Raw genomic sequence first — 21,560 nt, forward strand, 5'->3', positions numbered from 1 at the left:
TGTGTACCTTACCAATATTTAAAAGAAAACTTAAAAAAAATATGTCATAGAAAGTTCATCCAGACCTAATACAGCACTCAAAAATGTGATTGAATTCAAACCAACCTTAAATTGGAAACTGCATGAAACATACATACATACATACATACATACACGCCGATACACACGCATGCAGACAGACAGACGGACATGCATACTACTGCTCTTACTCAGATAAAAACCACCTGCCCGTTAAAGTGAACGTAATACGATGTGTTAGTGTTTTTCAGATAGATGACAATATAAACAGCCATAGCATGCTTGCCTCAGGGCAGGAATGCGTCAACTATGACCCTGATTAGACCTGCTACGGGGCGAGACTGTGTAGACTTTCTACTGTGTGAAAGAAAAAAAAAAACGTCTCGGTAATCTTCAGTGACTATAACATATTTTCCCCTTACTTTGTGGCAGCAATACAGGTGAAACAGACAATCGTTCTTTTATTCTGGATTATCATAATGTAGTTTCCAAGAGGGACTGTTCGTTATCTGTGTATATCCACGACAACTTAGATACACATTCCAAAAGTGACACCTAATTGATGGGCATCTTCATCGTTTATGTTGTTTGTATCAACTTCGACATGGAATGTTCATAACTAGTGGTGTCTGTACATGGCGCTTTTAACATGATTTTCTCTAAATCTCATGCACTCTTACATGTAGGATGGACACCAGGCATACGGAAGTTGGGTTAAAACTTTAAAACTATGTATCATAACGTTCCCGTAGGCGCCGTCACCAGCGGAAGTACGAGTAGATCTGTCAAGTACAGCTAAAAGAGATTTGCTATAGCCTTTGATGGGGAAAGAGATTTTAATAACGCTTGGACACATCTTCTAAGAAGGCAAAAAATGAACTCATAGACATGGATGTCAAAACTATGTGGAAATTACTATATATATCGTTATGTTTTGTGGTCTGTTTGAGGACATTTGTATCAGGTAAGTGACCCCTACTCTATATTGTAAACCCAGTATAACTTAAAATTTTATCTTAAAGGTAACATGCAACATCTGTTTTATGGGAATATTTATATGTTCTGTTTTTCTTCCTATCTGCATGAAGATGAGGGTGGGGTAAAGTATATATATATATATATATATATATATATATATATATATATATATATATATATATATATAATTTACTGTAAAACTCCTCTTACAGTGTAGGTATGGTTGTGAAATTTATCGAAATGTTGTTTTATTATATTTTTTTTACTCATTTTACTATTTTAGTACTTGGTACATGACAGACGATCATAATATGTGACATGTGACATGTGTGTGTGTGTGAGTGAAAACATGAAGTCAGCGTGGGACTATTTGAAACGCTTTCATTATTTATATACTGGCCGCCATGTATCATTTGATGAAACATGGCGTTGAACCCACAGCGACAACAACATTAGATGAACAACCTATGTTCCATCTGAAAATATCGCGCGGTCACGTGAATATATACATTTGTTCTTCATAGAAATAGAGTCTTTGTCTCAAGAATGATTTACGAAACGTGAAGCTTTTTACATCTTTACTACACGCCTATTAGAATTATGAATGATAATGGTTAATATTTAAATAAATTCGTCATGTTCCTATGGACAATTATTCCCCTAGTTTCGTCAGCGTAGGTGTTGGTACAAATTCATACTCTTTGATCAGGATAATTTTATTCCGTATGGATAATTCCATCTTACGACGTTTGTGGTCGTTCCGATAGCTTGATATGCGACTAGAATCAGATAACGGTCATGACTACATCTAATGATTTTCTCCTTTGAAAATCAAATTCAGAGACTATGACATTCAGAATACTGTTGTGACGGTTTTACCCTCGGCAAAATATCAAAACCGAGGCAGCATATTTTGTTAATAACAACTCAAAACCAAATAAAATGCGTTGATTTATGCCAAAGAAATATATCAATCACAATTAGATAATAAGCAGATAAAAAGAATCTTTCTGAAATGACTTAAATACAACCATTTAGATATGAATTCTTGACCTTAAAAATCTAGCTCTTTTTATAGTGCAAGAAAGACTAAAAGAGCCAAATGTTGGCTCTACACTGTGTCTGAGAGCGTATCAAGTATTGATTAACCCTTGCGTGCCCATTGGTCACTTTCTCACCGTTAAGCGTACCATAGTGTTTATTAAGCGTAAATAATCTGCTTCAGTATGTTGCTGTCGTGAGCTTAACGTCATTTTTTAGTGCATGACAGGCTACACATGGCGGACATTTAACCCGGAAAGAACGACAGACCCACGGGAAACTTCTAGCAAATTGTCTCACATAAATAGGCCGAGTTGGAGACTCGAACCCACGCGGTTAGAAGTGATATGGCCGTGATTGGTAAGAACGAGCACTTTAGACCACTCGGCCAATCGTAGTACTTTATTGGTACCCTTATCTCGTGGACGGGGTACTAAGATGAGCTGATGGGTATCAATGGAGCAGTCGGGTATGATTCACACTCGGATCTTTTTGTGTCTAATATACAAAAATTGACATTGTTCCTCACATATACCGAAGAAATTAAATACTCCTCATAATTATTACCAGAATTGCTGCATTCCATTGTAGAAATACATGTAAATATTGATTAGCTTCTTTATCCGATATTTTCTTTTGAATTGTCCACCATATTAGTTTAACTGATAACTACTTTTGTTTTCAGCCTCTTTTGTGTGTGCCATATAAGGACATTGCTGCCTTATTTGGAAACGTAAACAGATCGTAGTAAATTTGGTAGGCATTGAATAGCAGATCTTATTATATCCAACTATGGCATATCAAGCCTTATTTAGAAAACGAATTAATGCGAGAATCTCGCGTTATCTATCATGGTGGACAAAGTACAGTTAGAGTAAACAGGCCAATATAATTTACCTGATATGAGTTTAATAACTTTATCATTTGCCAAACTTTCTGAGCAACATAACTCGGCTTAGATTTTAATTAGACTCATCTTTTTGTCTTCGACAATAGTTTTATTTGCTCCATGATAAGGTATATTATTAGATCGTAGCTTCAACCACGTTGAGACTACGACATCGTAGCTAAGCCAGCCGATGTCCCGTTCCAACATATAGGAGGAATAAAGCAGCTAATATACATTGTCAATTTTTTAAGTGCGTTTCGACAGTGATCTGTAAAGGCTAGCGCTTTAGACCACTCGGTCAACAGGGTGGCCGGTCCAGTATGTGTCAAGAATTTAGCAGCTAAAATATTTTATCAGATTTTGAAAGTGAGTTTTATGATGTCGTTTTTGTTTTAAAATTATAAAGTTGAAATTAGGAATCGGAATCTGTTTCGGATTTCCGTTTACTGTGAAAAATGATGATATTAAATTTGGAAAGAAAAATCGCACACACACCACCTTATTGTATTTCGATGGGGCTTTGGTATAGAGAGGGTTTTGTTTTGATGGGTTTCACCACACACACACAAACACACACTTACACAGAGTGTCGTATAAAGAAGAGCTTATCTTTTTCCACAGCCAATTAACATAATAGAGGAAATAATATTGTATTTCTCCAACAGAACTAGTTACCATTACTAATAGATCGATAACATAGTCTGCTCTCACCTAATGACAATTAAGTCCCTGCAGTGTGAACTATTAACAACTGTCTTGACTAATGTTGAACACATGCACCCATACGGCTGACATAAAATAGCTGTGTGGTCCATATTGCTATCCCAATGTTAATACAACCGATTCATTGGTTAATGTAATTCACATCTGAGCTAATAAATAGATCAATCAAAATGCACTTCTTATCTTAGCTACAGTATTGCTTACTAACAATTCATTGACATAATCAATTCTTAGCACACGTGATTCATATATAATTTAAGACAAAAAAATAAATAAAACAATTATCATAAGACTCATATCAAAGAAAAATGATCTTTGAAATTAAGACAGTACTTCATTTCGAGATTAGCTTTCTTTCCACTTTAGCAGAGTCGTCTCCGTTACCTTGGTTACGTGTCTCTCAAAGACGCCTACTAAAGGTCTAGGGATTTTATACTAACCCCCGGAGTCAAGAACTTCGCCGGAAGCAAAACCTTAGACTGACTAGTTTTGCTGTGCAAGACATTTATAAAACACGAGACTTCTCCCGGGAAACCCACCCCAGACGATTAATGAGTCCAATTTGAATTTAGAGTCATCTAAACGACATTATTATTAACACACGCCCCTCCCGAGTTTTGAAAATTCTACATTTTCTCCGATCTCCTAACATGTTGATTTCTGCAAAGGTTCAACTTACGATACATATTTCAACAAGTACGAACGCTGTTTCTGCTCCATTTCAACCCTTGATATTTCGATAAACAACCACCTTTCACCTTTCTCGTCCAGTCTTGCCCCTTTGTTATGAAACGGAACCTCATTAATAATCAAAAGCGTCCCTACCAGATTATTCCAATACTAGCATTCTTGAACGTGCCACTGCTTTCATTCCAGGCAAAACTATATACATCAATTTAAAATGACTGTTTTACAATGACATCTGCAAAATTTACTCCGTTATATAAGATATGGATATTCCTGACTTAAAATATGCATGTTTTTATTGCAACACCTATTCCAGTAAATAGTTAAATCAACTATTAGGTATTGTCGAAAAGTGCAAAAATGTATTCTAAGATTTCAAATGTTATTTCTTGCGTCAATATTATATATATTATTATTATTATTATTATTATATATATATATATATATATATATATATATATATATATATATATATATATATATATATATATATATATATATCGATAGTATTCATATATAGAAACCGTTTAAGGCAGGCAAATGCTGCTTATTCAGAAATCGATGAGGCACAGCAAATGCTGCTTATTCAGGAATCGATGAGGCACAGCAGATGCTGCTTATTCAGAAATCGATGAGGCACAGCAAATGCTGCTTATTCAAAAATCGATGAGGCACAGCAGATGCTGCTTATTCAGAAATCGATGAGGCACAGCAAATGCTGCTTATTCAGAAATCGATGAGGCACAGCAAATGCTGCTTATTCAGAAATCGATGAGGCACAGCAGATGCTGCTTATTCAGAAATCGATGAGGCACAGCAGATGCTGCTTATTCAGAAATCGATGAGGCACAGCAAATGCTGCTTATTCAGAAATCGACGAGGCACAGCATATGCTGCTTATTCAGAAATCGACGAGGCACAGCAAATGCTGCTTATTCAGAAATCGACGAGGCACATCAAATGCTGCTTATTCAGAAAGCGTTCAGGGAGGGCAAGTGCTGCTACGAAAATTAGATGACTTTTGTGAACAAAATAAAAGGTCATGCAAACTTGTTTTTGCTATTGATGATGCCTAAATGGAGAATATTTTAGGTTTCATATTGCATTTTATAATCACGTGTTTCTTACGAAGAGAGAGAGAGTGTGGGTGGGGGTTGGATAGTAGGTAAATATATTATCACTGCGACTCAGTTGCCCCCGTCCCCCTCTTGTCGACCCTGAGTATTTCTGTATGAGTCATACTAACGAAAACGTACACAAACACGCAGGACCGACAAGGGGGTTGGGGCAACCGGAAATATATCCCATGGGCCCGGGGCCTTAAGGGGGCCAGGGCCGAATAACACTTTTTAATTTTATAAAAGAAAAATTTTGATTGACCAAGAACTATGAGAGGCCCCGGGCATTTCGTACCCCAGGGCCCGTGATCGCTCTCTAAGGCCCTGCAAACACGCACAGGGGGCTAACATACAAATAATTACGAATAATATAACTAACTCAAGACGATTACTAGTTGCTCTCAGCGGCGGTCGAAAAGACAACTGTTTCACAGGAAGTTTTGGAAATTGTTATGCAATATCCCGAGCGGGACAAAGAGTTATGACGCGTCGTAGCGGACAAAGGCTGGTCCAATCAGAATGTTGCCGTTGAAATTTTAATATCATATGTCCAGAATTCCAATTTCTCGTGTTTAACATTATTGTCCTTAAAGTTCCATTTTCTAGGTCAAGATTTTAGATTGCATCTGTTGAACTAAACAGTAGCGGTTGAAAGTTTTATTTTCTTTGTCGAGGTTTTAGACCGTGTCGTTTCAATTACACGGCGGTGGTTGAAATTTCAATGTTATAAGTGGAGAATTCCTAATTTACGAATTGATTCAAAGAGTTTATGTTGAAAGTTCCTTTTCATATGTTGAGTATTTATATTTCATCTATTGAATTGCACAGCGCTCGTTGAAAATTTGATGCCCAACTGTCGAGGTTTCAGATTGTATCTTCTGAATTACACGGCAGTTGTTGAAATCTTAATATCATATGTCTAGAGTTTCAGTTTTATATGTTGAATCACTTTGATTGTGCTGAAAGTTCCATTTCGTATGTTGAGTTTTGAGATTGTGTCTGTTGAATTACACAACTTTGACTGGACATTTTATTGTGCTTGTCAGAATTGTTATTTTTATATGCTGAAACGATGTGTTGGTGTTAAAAGTAACATTATACAATGTCCACTTAAACAATCAAAATAATATCTAGTATAAAGATACATCATTCGTGTATTCAATTATGAGGCGGTATTACATTTCATGCATTTACAGTTTGAAAGTTACCATTCACAGGTTGAGAATTACTATAAATTTCTTCGCTAGAGGTCGCCCTCGTGAACGGACTGTGCTATTTTTGAACAATGCTGATGCTTCTCGTTGCTGTGAAATTCAACGGATGAAATCTAAAAACTCGCCATATGAAATGGAATTTTCTTCACAAACATTTGTATACAACGTGTGAAATAAGGATTCTCGACATATGATATTGAAATTTCAACCACCGCCGTGTAATTCAAAATATACACTGTAAAACGTCTACATAGGAAATAGAACTTTAAACCACCACTGTATAATTCAACATATAAAATGTGAAATCTCGATCTAGGAAATGCAACTTTAAGGACATGCAATTTGATCCAACACGTGGTACTGGATTTCTCGACATACGACATCGAGATTTCAACTGCAGCTATCTCATTGGACCAGCGTTTGTCCGCTGCGGCGCATCTTAGAGAGTGACAGTTTGATGTACAGATGCAAGTTATCAAGGAGGATATATGGTGACTTGGTGATTCACTCTCCAAATACTTGCATGTCATGTGCTGGATGAAACACATAACTCTCATAATACTCACATGTACTGGATGATACACATTAGTCTCCGGACTTTTACAAATATTGTCCACACATCATTCTTGTTACTAATACTCTTCGATATAACATGCACTCAGAAATTCGACCGGGACACATAACAGTGAATATATGACATGTCCTGGTCTTTCTTATTCTTCTTGTTCTTTTATTTTTGGGGGTCCATTCTGCTATCCGGCCAGCAGCCTGACTACACCCACCCACTCCCATATATATATATATATATATATATATATATATATATATATATATATATATATATATATATATCACATACATACTGTTTGTTTTTAAAAAACATTAGCTGCGATCACACCTAGTGTACTCAATGATCCATATATAAAATATTACTAAGATTTTTATTAACATTATTCAAGTTACCCAATAAAGCATGATACACAAGGTACATAAATTCCATTATTGTCATAAATGAAGAAATACGTGGATAAGAAGTCACTTTGGTACTTAAAAGTCATAAAACATATCCATTCGTTTAATATAAGCCTCCCGAAAAGTCACCGAGCTTCTTTTGTAAACCGGAACAAATTTGTGTTATAATTGCAAAATTTTTCATTAGGTTTTTAAAGATAAGCTACATGATCAGTTGCTTCGTCTTAAGTTAGACGAACAAAATAGCCAAATAATAAAAATAGAATTTGAAGGAAGAAAGAAATACATTGTCTTCAGTTTAAAACAAAAGTTTTAAAAATAAATTTGGATGCAACGTACACTTTGCAAATAAACCAACGATTTAGTACACTAAGATATGTGAAGGAATGTGATAAATATTGACCAGATACTTCATTGAAGGTCTGCAGCAAGCACTTGAAACTTTAACTCTCAACCGTCCAGGTAAAATATATTGTCCCTACTTGTGTATATTTTGTTGAGAAGATTTTGGGTCATATCGATGAGTGTACCAGAAGAAGCAGTGAGAGCAAACCTCAGTCCGAGTTTGCTGAGTTTTTAGCACATAGTGGCCTGAGGTTTGTAGAAAAATATACTTATCTATCATGTAGAGCTGATTGATAACTTCAACAGGGCAAACGAGGAAGTCATCCTTTTCGTATAAATAGAAATGTGACTTGCACACAATATACTGAGCACCAAATTATTTCGAAGAAACGAAACAATATTAAAGTGTAAATATTGGGTTATATTTTGTCGTATATTCTTTGTATTTCTAAATAATACTGAAACAAAGCCAGAAATCGTCGTGAAGCATCATTCTTATTGGACTTGTCTTGGGGATAATACAGTTATCATTCCAATACATGTACATTTCATTGTTAATTCTTTTAAATGAAAAAGATAATACAATATCTATAGATAAATCTATTTATCCACATATTTTTCTCTCCCAATAAGATAATATCAGGTAACGTCTGGTGTATTAGGGCTGAACTTGGATCGAAAACATGAACAATTTAGATTTATTTCAGCATCAGTGTGTGAAGCACGTTCGAGAATTCTACAGTGAGTGAAAGTATACTTGGACTGGACCGAATTTTCGCTGAAATTGGTAAAAGAAAGCGCAATTTCTTTTGGAAACTGTCATATGCCTGGGAATAAGTTGTCTAAAAGAATATTTAATACTAATAATAATGAGGACTTTGTATAGCGCCTAATCTTTAGAATCTCTAAGCACTTTACAACATTAGACAACACCTATAAGATAAAAAAAACATATAATGATATGATTACAAAAACAAACACCATGAAATTAGAAAACATAAAAAACATGCTGAGAATATTTAAGGTAGAAAACATTATTAGGTCTTTAAGTTTGTTCTTGCAGTCGAAATAAGTGAGTTTTGAGAGCCCTCTCGAATGTGATCACTGTGTCTTTGTGTCTAAGTTCAGTGGGCAATTCATACCACGTTGCTGGGCCCTGGTATGCAAAAGAACGCTGTCCATATGACTTTGTTTTCATAGTGGGAATAATAAGTATACGATTGTCAGAAGTGGAGCGTAAGCATCTTGCTGGTGTGTACAGATGGGTGAGGTCGGATAGGTATGTTGGACTAGAGTCCGACAGTGAAACGTAACACAGAAAACAAATTTTGTGTTTTTTTTCTGGATCGAATGGATAGCCAGTGTAGGGTACAGAGCAGCGAGGAGGTGTGCTCTGATCGTGGTACTCTAAGTATGATCCGAGCAGCTGTGTTTTGAACTTTTTGAAGTTTCTGGAGTAGATATTGAGATGAACTAGACATAATTGAGTTACAATAGTCCAGTCTTGAATGTACTAATGAACACACAAGTGTTTTAGTGACATAAACTGAAAGATATGGAGCGAATGGAGCTGATGCGTTTCAGCTCAAGATATGCAGCCTTGCATATGTTCACGACATGTTGGTGCAGTGTGAGAGTACTGTCCAGAGAAACACCTAGGTTTCGTATTGATTGTGTGAATTTAATGTTGGTGTTGCTGATATTTATTGTTTGAGGTAAATGATGTGAATGAGAAAGTCTTTGTGTTGCGATCAGAATGGCCTCAGTTTTATCATCATTCATCTGCAGCTTGTTACCTGTCATCCATGATTTCACATCAGAAATGCACCTCTCTACACTTTGAATGGTAGCATCAACTTCAGTTGGGTGGCTAGATTTGTATATTTGGGTGTCATCAGCGTACAATTGGTGAGACACTGGATTATGATCTATGACACTTGAAAGCGACTGAGTGTATAGAATGAAGAGAACAGGTCCAAGAACAGACCCCTGTGGAACACCACAACATAGATCAACTGGGCTGGAGTGTATTCCATTTGCAAATACACTTTGTGTCCTGTTGACCAAGTAGGACTTGAACCACAGTAAGGCTGTATCATGAATGCCAAATACATGCTGGAGACGGTGAAGTAATATATCATAGTCTATTGTGTCAAATGCTGCAGACAAATCAAGGAGGGTGAGGACTGTAATCTTTCCGCTATCCAACGCAGAGAGAATGTCATTGACTACTTTTAGAAGAGTAGTTTCAGTACTGTGGCAAGGGCGATATGCAGATTGTACATTGCTAAAAAGACTGTTTGAATTTAGATGAGATACAAGCTGGAATAGAACAACATTTTCTAAGATTTTTTATATGATTGGGAGATTAGAAACTGGGCGGTAGTTCTTTAAATCGTTATGGTCTAGTGTTGGTTTCTTCAGCAGAGGCTTTACAATGGCAGTTTTGAAAAATGATGGGAATTCTCCGGATGAGAGAGAGGTATTATTATTAATAACATCAGTTAGTGAAGGTAATACTGGATCTAAGCTCTCAAGCAGCAGTGATGTTGGAATTGGATCCAGTTCAAATGACTTTGATGCACTCTTCATCAGGATTGTATGTACAAAATCCATAGAGACAGGTTCAAATGCTGCTAGTGGTTGCCGCTCAAATTCTGTATCCCAACTGTATGGTGACGATGAGTCAATTGAAATTGTGGTGTCAAGCTTATCTCTAATGGTTTGTACTTTGTCACGGAAGAAATTTGCAAACATGTCCGGAAGGTCGACTGGAGAGAAGGTAGTTGGAAGTGGTGTAGATTTGTTCGTTGACATTAACTTGTTAGTAATCTCGAAGAGCTCTTGAAGCTGGAACTTTCCATGATCTTAGTAGTGTAGTGGGCTGATTTCGCTGCATGGACTATATTTGTGACATTCTTCTTAGCGGCTTCTTAGATTTGCTTATGAATAGTGAGTCTGGTGGAAAGCCAAAGCCTCTCAGCTTTACGGCGGTCTCTTTTAGCAGTGCGAAGCTGGTCCCTAACATTGCTATACCATAGAGAACACTTTTGAATTGATACTCTGCACTTGGCAGCTGGAGCATGTTTGTCAAGCAATGAACGCAGGCAGTTATCGAGTTGTTCTGCGGTAGGAGGTAAGCAAGTGGTTAGGTTAGCTTGAATGTCGTGCATTAGTTTGGTTCTATTTATCATTCGGAGGTTTCTCTTAGTAGCAGATAAAGGTGGAGGGTTAGGGACTGATACGTCAAGATGGCATATAATGCAGAAGTGATCTGATGCAAGGCCATGGGATACCAGGTAGGACCGTATAATGTTATCATCAGGTCTATGAAGAATCCAGTCTAAAATGTGACCATGTTTGTGGGTGGGTTGGTTAACTGGCTGTTTGAGGTTGAAAACATTAATGGAATCTATGAGTTTTGATGTATTTCAGTTTCCGGGACAGTCAAAGTGAAAGATGAAATCTCCAAGAATAATCAGGTTGCCACCTATCGAATTTCCAATGTCCAGGAGATTCGGAAACTGCACCAAAAAGAGAGAGTCAGCCAGCTTAAGATTGCATAACTCTCTTTTTAGGAAAGACTGTATGAAATGAATGGGATTTATTCCACATACATTAAAAATAATAATAGCCTGTCAAGATTTGTACGGTACATCTATAGTACGATGGAATACACATACCGTAGTGTAATCTGTCTAATGCTTTGTTTATTTATTATTTATTTCTTTATGTTTTATCAAACTCATTAATAAGGGTATAAAACATATTACTTATTATTAAAATGTCCGAAGCCGCTCTACCCTCCCCACAACCGTTCTTTATCTTCGAAGAAAATCGCCTCCTTTTTTTTATCATATTTCAAGCGGTCTTTGGCTCCGTCATTCCATCTCTAGAGATTCGGAATCATTCGCCTATGGTCTGTAACATTTAGAATCATTCATCTATGGATTGTGATATTCATATACTGTACCTGAAAATTCCTCACTGTTTGTAATTTATTTATTTATTTATTTATTTATTTATTTATTTATTTATTTATTTATTAATTGTCATTGTCTTTATCTACTTTGCTTGGTTTTTCTCGTTTTTGGTGCAAGCCAGTGAGCTATAAGGATTTTGACAGACAGCATATGCACGCCTCTTAAATATGAATTTCAGTTCAAATGACTCCTGGAGTATATCTAGTTTTGGAAAGAGTATCTAAAATACAATTGAACCAAGAGATGCTCTTTTGGCCGTATTCCCTGCGTATCCAAAGAAACATCTAACATAGACAAAGAGTAATATTTTTAAAGCAAATAAATTTTAACAAAAACAGTTTTTGTTTTTACAGATATGATTTACCTATCAAAAATCGTGACAGTCGGTTATTCATGTATAGTAAAGGAAAAAAATCAAATGATTGTATATTTGAGTTAACTTTTTATTTTTTTATTTCATGATATGTTTAGGGTTATGTAAAACTATGTTGTTATAGTTGACTTTGTCCAAAATCAATGACAGTTTTGTAAACAACATTGTTTACCCTTTTATGACTGAGGGATACATATTAAGATTATTATCTTGGTCTGAGTTAAGGACATTGTCTTCACTATGTTCTTCATTATAATTTTGGTAACAGACCTAGAATGAAAGTTTTCATTAGGTAATAGTTTTTTTTAAGCAAATGCTATTTGTGACCTAGGTCAGGTGGAGGAGTGTAATAATGGAAAAGTATTGACAAAATGATTTATTCCTGCAAAACCATCTGAAGAAGAAATCAGTCTTATTGTTGTGTCCAGTATATTATTTGGGCTGGAATGCATTTAATACATTATGTATTAACTGGAAATACAGTGCATATCTAAATTCATATTTTTAGAAATAGAGACCTGGATTTAGAGTGAAAATGAAACAAGAATATATTTCAACAAATAACTGTTGGTACATCATTATCATTCAGACCATCACAGGCACATCAACACCTCCAGCGTTGGATTTATTTTGGAATACCACTAAAGTGTATTCAGAACATTAATCATTAGAACTTGTGTTAGAAAATCTAGGATTATTTTTAGGATTTAATTCGCAATAACGTAAGTTATTGTTTATATTTTCAATTTGTATTTTAAGGAAAGAAATTGTTGAATTTTAAAAAACTTGGTGGTTTCTGCTTTTTTCTCAATTATTTTTTTTAAGACCATATATTCGAAATACTCTAGTTACATTCTTGCTTATCAGTAGTCTCAAAGTGTTGAAGTGATTGTCAAATCCACAATTTATTTCGGACATTAGTATCTCTTGCTCTGTTGCCAGAATTAATTACAAATGCACCCATTTCATCCATTCTAAAGTCAGAGATGTATGATATGGAAAGAAGTAAAAAAAACTACTTATATAAATGAAATGTTGATTTGTTTTAAGAAAACCAACTTCACTTTTATATGGCTAAATTATGCGGCAACAGGGTGCACGCTACAGAAGGCATTGTTCATATTTATGTCATTGTTTACAAGTGGCAACGCTGAAGAGTTTACATTAAAATAGTTGTCTTTAAGGACGCTGGCATGCATGTTATACAATTAATAATATTTGTAAAATTGCCTGTATAATGGACATTTCATATATTTATTATGATGGGAAATATAGGATTCTTGATTTTCGTTCTCAAAATATTCACCATAATAATTACTGACAGGGTGATATAACAGATGTGCCTGATTAGTACAGTTCACCTCAGTCTCTATATGACTTTTTTTTCGGAAATCGCTGTTCATATTTTGTACAGAAATTGCTTCAATTGTTAATTTTGTTTCTTCCTTAGACTGCAAAAAATCGGCATGTTTCAGAGAAAGTTATAGTATTTCCTAAAATATATTCACAAAAGGTTTGGTAGCTTTTGAACAAAATTTCCGGTGTGTTCTTCGCATTGTTTAGTGTAAAATTTGAAATTGTTCTAGAATGAATAAAAGATAGTCTGTGGATCCCTCGACATACTTAACGAGACATGCATTTGACATAATAGAGAGAACCTGATATTCTTGTATCAATCAATCCATATTATAGGGTACATAGGGTACACCTACTTACCAAATTAATAGTGGTTCACATTAGATAAATTTTATGTATGTAAAGCATCTGACAGCTTTTGATTGATTCGGTTTCCTACTTGTGATGCATGAGGTAACAGCACGAAGATCATTTATAATTAGAATCGATTACTTTCCTCGGAATATCGATCTCAGTAGGCACGTTATGTTTGAGTAATCATATCGTTTTTTTTAGAATGTATATTACGTTATGTAGGAGTAATCATATCGTTGGTGTTAGAATCTCTATTACGGTATGTAGGAGTAATCATAGCGTTGGTGTTATAATGTATATTACGTTATGTAGGAGTAATCATATCGTTGGTGTTAGAATGTATATTACGTTATGTAGGAGTAATCATATCGTTGGTGTTAGAATGTATATTACGTTATGTAGGAGTAATCATATCGTTGGTGTTAGAATGTATATTACGTTAAAGTTGGAGTAATCATATCGTTGGTGTTAGAATGTGTATTACGTTATGTAGGAGTAATCATATCGTTGGTGTTAGAATGTATATTACGTTATGTAGGAGTAATCATATCGTTGGTGTTAGAATGTATATTACGTTAAAGTTGGAGTAATCATATCGTTGGTGTTAGAATGTGTATTACGTTATGTAGGAGTAATCATATCGTTGGTGTTAGAATGTATATTACGTTATGTAGGAGTAATCATATCGTTGGTGTTAGAATGTATATTACGTTAAAGTTGGAGTAATCATATCGTTGGTGTTAGAATGTATATTACGTTAAAGTTGGAGTAATCATATCGTTGGTGTTAGAATGTATATTACGTTATGTAGGAGTAATCATATCGCTGGTGTTAGAATGTATATTACGTTTTCTTCTGGTAGTTTAGTGCCTCTGAAATTTTGGCTTAATGCGACATAACGGTTTTGTTTTAAGTGCAAGATAAATTTCGCTGGAATGAAGCAACGAGTTTTCTTTGTTGTAAATTTCTTTGTTTATTTATTATATCCTTTTACTAATTTTTAAAGAGAAGAAAATCGGCCTTTATTTAAATGATATTTAGTGATCTCCAGATGATTTATTTGCTTCATCTTATATGTGTAACCATATTAATATCCACACGATGATACTTCCTGAATCAGACATACCCCTTGGGCGATACTAGCTGAATAAAGAATACTCCTTGGGCGATACTTCGTCAAACTAAATCTTAACTTTCATACTCAAGTTTTATAGCGAATAAGAGAGGAAAACCTGTCAATTGAATTTCGCTGAATGATAAACTATTTCATGTGCATATGTCCTTATTCCAGAATAGTATTTAATGAGTCTTTTTTGATCGAATTATAGCGGATGTGAAGAACCCCTTTATTGTGAAAAGATATATTATTATGAAATACGTATATCACAGTCCTTGATATTATGAAATTTGGATCAATCAAAGAGCAGATCATATTGACAAAGTTCTGGGTACTATCTAAAAATATTGATAATTTTACTCCAAATTTTATGAAAAGGTTGTGGAATTCAAAAAAACCTTGATCGATTTCGTGTGTCATCATATAGACTGAAAATGTAGTAGTACTGTATAGCTCGATTTTGGGTGTCATCCAACAGGTTGAAAATGTAGAAGTACTATATAGCTAGATTTTGAGTGTCATCGTATAGGTTGAAAATGTGGAAGTACTATATTGCTAGAGTTTGAGTGTCATCCTATAGGTTGAAAATGTTGAAGTACTATATACCCAGATTTTGAGTGTCATCGTATGGGTTGAAAATGTAGACGTACTATACAGCCAGATTTTGAGTGTCATCCTATAGGCTGAAAATGTTGAAGTACTATATACCCAGATTTTCAGTGTCATCGTATGGGTTGAAAATGTAGACGTACTATATAGCCAGATTTTGAGTGTCATCCGATAGGTTGAAAATGTAGAAGGGCTATATAGATCGATTTCGAGTGTCATCCTATAGGTTGAAAATGTAGAAGTACTATATAGCTCTATCTCGAGTGCCATCCTATAGGTTGAAAATGTAGAAGTACTATATTGCTAGATTTTGAATGTCATCCTATAGGTTGAAAATAAAGAAGTACTATATAGCTCGATTCAGTCTGTCATCCTATAGGTTGAAAATGTAGAAGCACTATATAGCTCGATTTCGTGTGTCATCCTATAGGTTGAAATTGTAGAAGTACTATTTTGCTAGATTTCGAGTGACATCCTATAGGTTGAAAATGTCGAAGTACTATATTGCTAGATTTTGAGTGTCATCCTATAGGTTGAAAAAGAAGAAGTACTATATAGCTCGATTTCGCGTGTCATCCTATAGGTTGAAAATGTAGAAGCACTATATAGCTCGATCTCGAGTGTCATCCTATAGGTTGAAAATGTAGAAGTACTTATTTGCTATATTTTGAGTGTCATCGTATAGGTTGAAAATGTAGAAGTACTACTTTGCTAGATTTTGAGTGTCATCCTATAGGTTGAAAATGTAAAAGTACTATATTGCTAGATTTTGAGTGTCATCCTATAGGTTGAAAATGTATAAGCACTTATTTGCTAGATTTTGAGTGTCATCGTATAGGTTGAAAATGTAGAAGTACTATATAGCTCGATCTCGTGTGTCATCGTATAGGTTGAAAATGTTGAAGTACTATATAGCCAGATTTTGAGTGTCATCGTATAGGTTGAAAATGTTGAAGTACTATATACCCAGAGTTTGAGTATCATCCTATAGGTTGAAAATGTAGAAGCACTATATAGCTCGATCTCGAGTGTCATCCTATAGGTTGAAAATGTAAAAGTACTTATTTGCTAGATTTTGAGTGTCATCGTATAGGTTGAAAATGTAGAAATACTATATAGCTCGATCTCGTGTGTCATCGTATAGGTTGAAAATGTTGACGTACTATATAGCCAGATGTTGAGTGTCATCGTATAGGTTGAAAATGTTGAAGTACTATATACCCAGAGTTTGAGTATCATCCTATAGGTTGAAAATGTAGACGTACTATATAGCCAGATTTTGAGTGTAATCCTATAGGTTGAAAATGTAGATGTACTGTATAACTAGATTTTGAGTGTCATCCTATAGGTTGAAAATGTAGATGTACTGTATAACTAGATTTTGAGTGTCATCGTATGGATTGAAAATGTAGACGTACTATATAGCCAGATTTTGAGTGTCATCCGATAGGTTGAAAATGTAGAAGTACTATATAGATCGATTTCGAGTGTCATCCTATAGGTTGAAATTGTAGAAGTACTATATTGCTAGATTTCGAGTGTCATCGTATAGGCTGAAAATGTAGAAGTACTATATAGCTCGATCTTGAGTGCCATCCCATAGGTTGAAAACGTAGAAGTACTATATAGCTCGATTTCGAGTGTCATCATAAAAATTGAGAATCGAGGATGGTAGATAGATAGGTCCTAGAAATCAAATAAAGAAAGACTATGTTCCATATGTAATACGGAACACACTGGAGAAATGTCACCATTTTATTTTATAGTTTCACACATATAAAGTGTCAGGTCTGTTATATGAAGAGACCAAATATATTTAAATGTATTGAACTTCTAAATTCGGAAAACAAAGCAATTATACACGACTTAAGTGTTTATATATTTCAAGCTTTTGAACTTAGAGACAATTAAGAACTGATAATCAATGTTAATAATTCTGATAACATAATGACTATGACGACAATGATAATGATGCTAATTTTTGTTGTTATTGTAATGATTATTATTATTATTATTATTATTATTATTACATGCCTAAAATGACATTAGTTATATTTAAAAAAGAATATGCGAATTCTTAATTTCCATATGCATCTTTCTCCCAAATCCTTTTCCACAGAAGAATTTGTGCGTGTATGCGTGTGTTTGTGTGTGGTCAGTATAAAGTGTATGTGTGTGTGTGTGTGTGTGCGGGCGTGCGTGTGTGTGACAGTATTGCTTATGCATGACTGTCACTCTTTTGATATTTTTTTTCTGGCTTCCATGGTGTCTGTATTTTCAACGTATATTAGTGTAGTCTTGTTCACGTATTGCACTATCGTCTACCAATGTACTGTTTATCACTAACCACGTACACGTATAGCACAATCGTTTACTAACGTAACGTCAGTCACTGTAAACGTGTTCACCTATTGAACTATCGTCTACTACTGTACTGTATATCACTGTAACCATGTTTACGTATTGCACTATCGTCTACTACTGTACTGCAATACGTAAACATGGTTACACTGATAGTGCATATCATCTACTACTGTACCGTTTATCAGTGTAATTATATTTACGTATTGCACTATCGTCTCTTACTATACCGTCTATCAGTGTAATCATGTTTACGTACTGCACTATCGTCTACTACTGTACCGTTTATCAGTGTAATCATGTTTACGTACTGCACTATCGTCTACTACTGTACCGTTTATCAGTGTAATCATGTTTACGTATTGCACTATCGTCTACTACTGTACCGTTTATCAGTGTAATCATGTTTACGTACTGCACTATCGTCTACTACTGTACCGTTTATCAGTGTAATTATGTTTACGTATTGCACTATCGTCTACTACTGTACCGTCTATCAGTGTAATCATGTTTACGTACTGCACTATCGTCTACTACTGTACCGTTTATCAGTGTAATCATGTTTACGTATTGCACTATCGTCTACTACTGTACCGTTTATCAGCGTAATCATGTTTACGTACTGCACTATCGTCTACTACTGTACCGTTTATCAGTGTAATCATGTTTACGTACTGCACTATCGTCTACTACTGTACCGTTTATCCGTGTAATCATGTTTACGTACTGCACTATCGTCTACTACTGTACCGTTTATCAGTGTAATCATGTTTACGTACTGCACTATCGTCTACTACTGTACCGTTTATCAGTGTAATCATGTTTACGTATTGCACTATCGTCTACTACTGTACCGTTTATCCGTGTAATCATGTTTACGTATTGCACTATCGTCTACTACTGTACCGTTTATCCGTGTAATCATGTTTACGTACTGCACTATCGTCTACTACTGTACCGTTTATCAGTGTAATCATGTTTACGTACTGCACTATCGTCTACTACTGTACCGTTTATCAGTGTAATCATGTTTACGTACTGCACTATCGTCTACTACTGTACCGTTTATCCGTGTAATCATGTTTACGTATTGCACTATCGTCTACTACTGTACCGTTTATCCGTGTAATCATGTTTACGTATTGCACTATCGTCTACTACTGTACCGTTTATCCGTGTAATCATGTTTACGTATTGCATCTCTAAGAAGAAGAAGAAGACGGTTAAAGACAGTGTTTAATATTACCAAATCTAACACTAGAGGGTTTTGGAAAAAGATGGTTGTATTATAATGAGTAGTTTCGATTTCCGTTATCAAGCTTGTTCAATGCCTTTTATGTAACACGAATTTACCCTTTTTGCACACGTCATCGTGTTTAATACAAAATTAAACCAGCCCGGGTTTCAAATGGCCGCTCAGTTGAAAAACCAAAGGGGCTATATGTTATATGTATGCGTTGGCTTTATGATTGCTCAGTTAAAAAATATGCGCCCGGGTTACGTCTGGCGAGCTTGTGGAGTTGTCGATTTAGGTTAAGCCTTTCAAGCCACGTGAGCGCCTATAGCTGGAAGCCACATTTTTCAACTGTTTAATTGATTTTTACAGCATGTAAATCACATCTCTTTGTCGGTTCTGTCTCCGCACAAGTTTTCTATTTCGGCTAGCACCGTCTCAAATTCAGCCATAGTAATTGTTTTTTCTTCGATAGCTACCGAGTACAGCATAGTAAGTGCATTGAGACTGCTTTTGCGCTGCAGCGAGAAATTTTCGAATAAGAACGTACTCGATTCATCATAATGAAATTATTTTGCCGGCGCCGCTAGTCCCAACGGTTACGTTTGATATATCTCTGACGGTAAATTATATTTATATACCTATGATAGAAGATGTGCTCGCGATTCCAGCCACGCCAAGGCCAACATTGATTGTGGCGCGCGAATACACACATTGCGTCCGCAATAACACACGTGCGTTTAAACTTGCGAGTATAATTGTCTTCCTAGTGATCTCATGTCGCAGCTGTTGTTGTTCTTCAATTATCTGTTTGCGTCGGTAGCTTTGAGGGTCTATCATATCTCCTATTAATAACGTCACGCGAAGTGTAGTTGTTCCATAGACAGACCTTATCCAGTCGCAGGCAGGTGCAACACGAACACGCACTTCTAACCAATTTTATTTCCTTTCTGGCACAGCTGGCATGCAATCATAGAAAATACTTTCCATGGAATACTTATATCTTCGGTGATTGTTTGCAAACTTCCAAGTATACATAGAACTACACCGATTACACGTTTGCCTTGTATCTTTAGCGATCATCCGTACTTCTTATTTGTATTATTACTAATTTTCTAAGTCTAATATACCTTAATATTGTTTTATATATTTTTTCCCAATTTGCAGAAGCTTTGTTCAAAAGTTATTCGTTTCTATGTACATTTGCATCGATACGTGCTTCCCGAGAACTGTCATCAAACCAAACAGCACATTTCCGTTTATTATTATGCGATTGTGTAATGAAACAATATTTTTAAAAAATTGTTAGCAGTATAATTTCATACGTCAGTTAAATCTAAGTCACTCACCAGTTCGTGTCTATCATTCGATCATGATACAAATAAGTCTTTTGTATCATACGGACATGCGCGTCTTTGGTGAATATCAGTCTGGATGTTTCTTTAGCCGGTTGAATAAATGACGGCTCAATATAATTGTCGGAGAATTTTAACGCATTGAATTTGTCTGTAAATTCCACTTCATCGTTGTATAAACAATCCAATGATGTTTTCGCTCCAGATGTGCTCAACGTCCAGGCGTTTATGCGTGCTAATTCGACGATTCTAAGCTGGCCCCGAGTTTATTTTGGTACATCACGGTTGGAACTGTTAATTTCATCTCTACCCTCAGAGAATTTAAACTGAATTGCACTTGAGCGATTGTTAACGCCGTTTTTTTCACACATTTATTTATCCACAAGCGAATCAGCATATATTATGGAACGCCCTCCCAGCTGGCCTAACACCGTCTTCTGATCCAACTCCGACCCCATCATCGCCCGAAACAAATTCTGAAACAAAATCTGCAAGTGGTCCTTAAATGCAAATACCAAAGGCAGCTTAAAACGCTTCCTCCGCAACATTCATCCAAAATATCTCTATTCTTTCAAACTTGTTAATCTTGAACAAGCCTGTAACCGAACATGTTTTTGATGACTTATCAATGGGATCTAACCTATAAGAAAAGAGCTCATAGAGTTTAATATTTTAGCTTTAGCATAGTCAGTATTTTCAATGATTGGTCTTGTTCTACTGATGGAATACTGAGACTTCCATGTTTTGGTCGATGGGTACACGATAAAGAAGAAAAAACGTAACACTCTATGCTATCTATCAATATTTACATGTGATTCACCAAATATTCCAGA

At 35.4% G+C, this 21,560-nt stretch overlaps 1 protein-coding gene across 1 annotated transcript in view; it reads left to right on the forward strand.

Annotated features, from left to right (window-relative positions):
* Nucleotides 1-369: 369 nt before the first annotated feature.
* The window catches only part of LOC149807624 (uncharacterized), a 95,262-nt gene continuing 74,071 nt past the window's right edge, over nt 370-21,560 (forward strand). The window contains exon 1 of the mRNA XM_089958211.1: nt 370-982. Coding sequence (XP_089814337.1) covers nt 907-982 — 76 coding nt within the window. The 5' untranslated portion in view covers nt 370-906. The remainder of the gene's footprint in view (nt 983-21,560) is intronic.

This window comes from Sinohyriopsis cumingii, chromosome 1, assembly GCF_028554795.1.
Source record: "Sinohyriopsis cumingii isolate HCF-2022 chromosome 1, ASM2855479v2, whole genome shotgun sequence".
NCBI classification, from domain to species: domain Eukaryota; kingdom Metazoa; phylum Mollusca; class Bivalvia; order Unionida; family Unionidae; genus Sinohyriopsis; species Sinohyriopsis cumingii.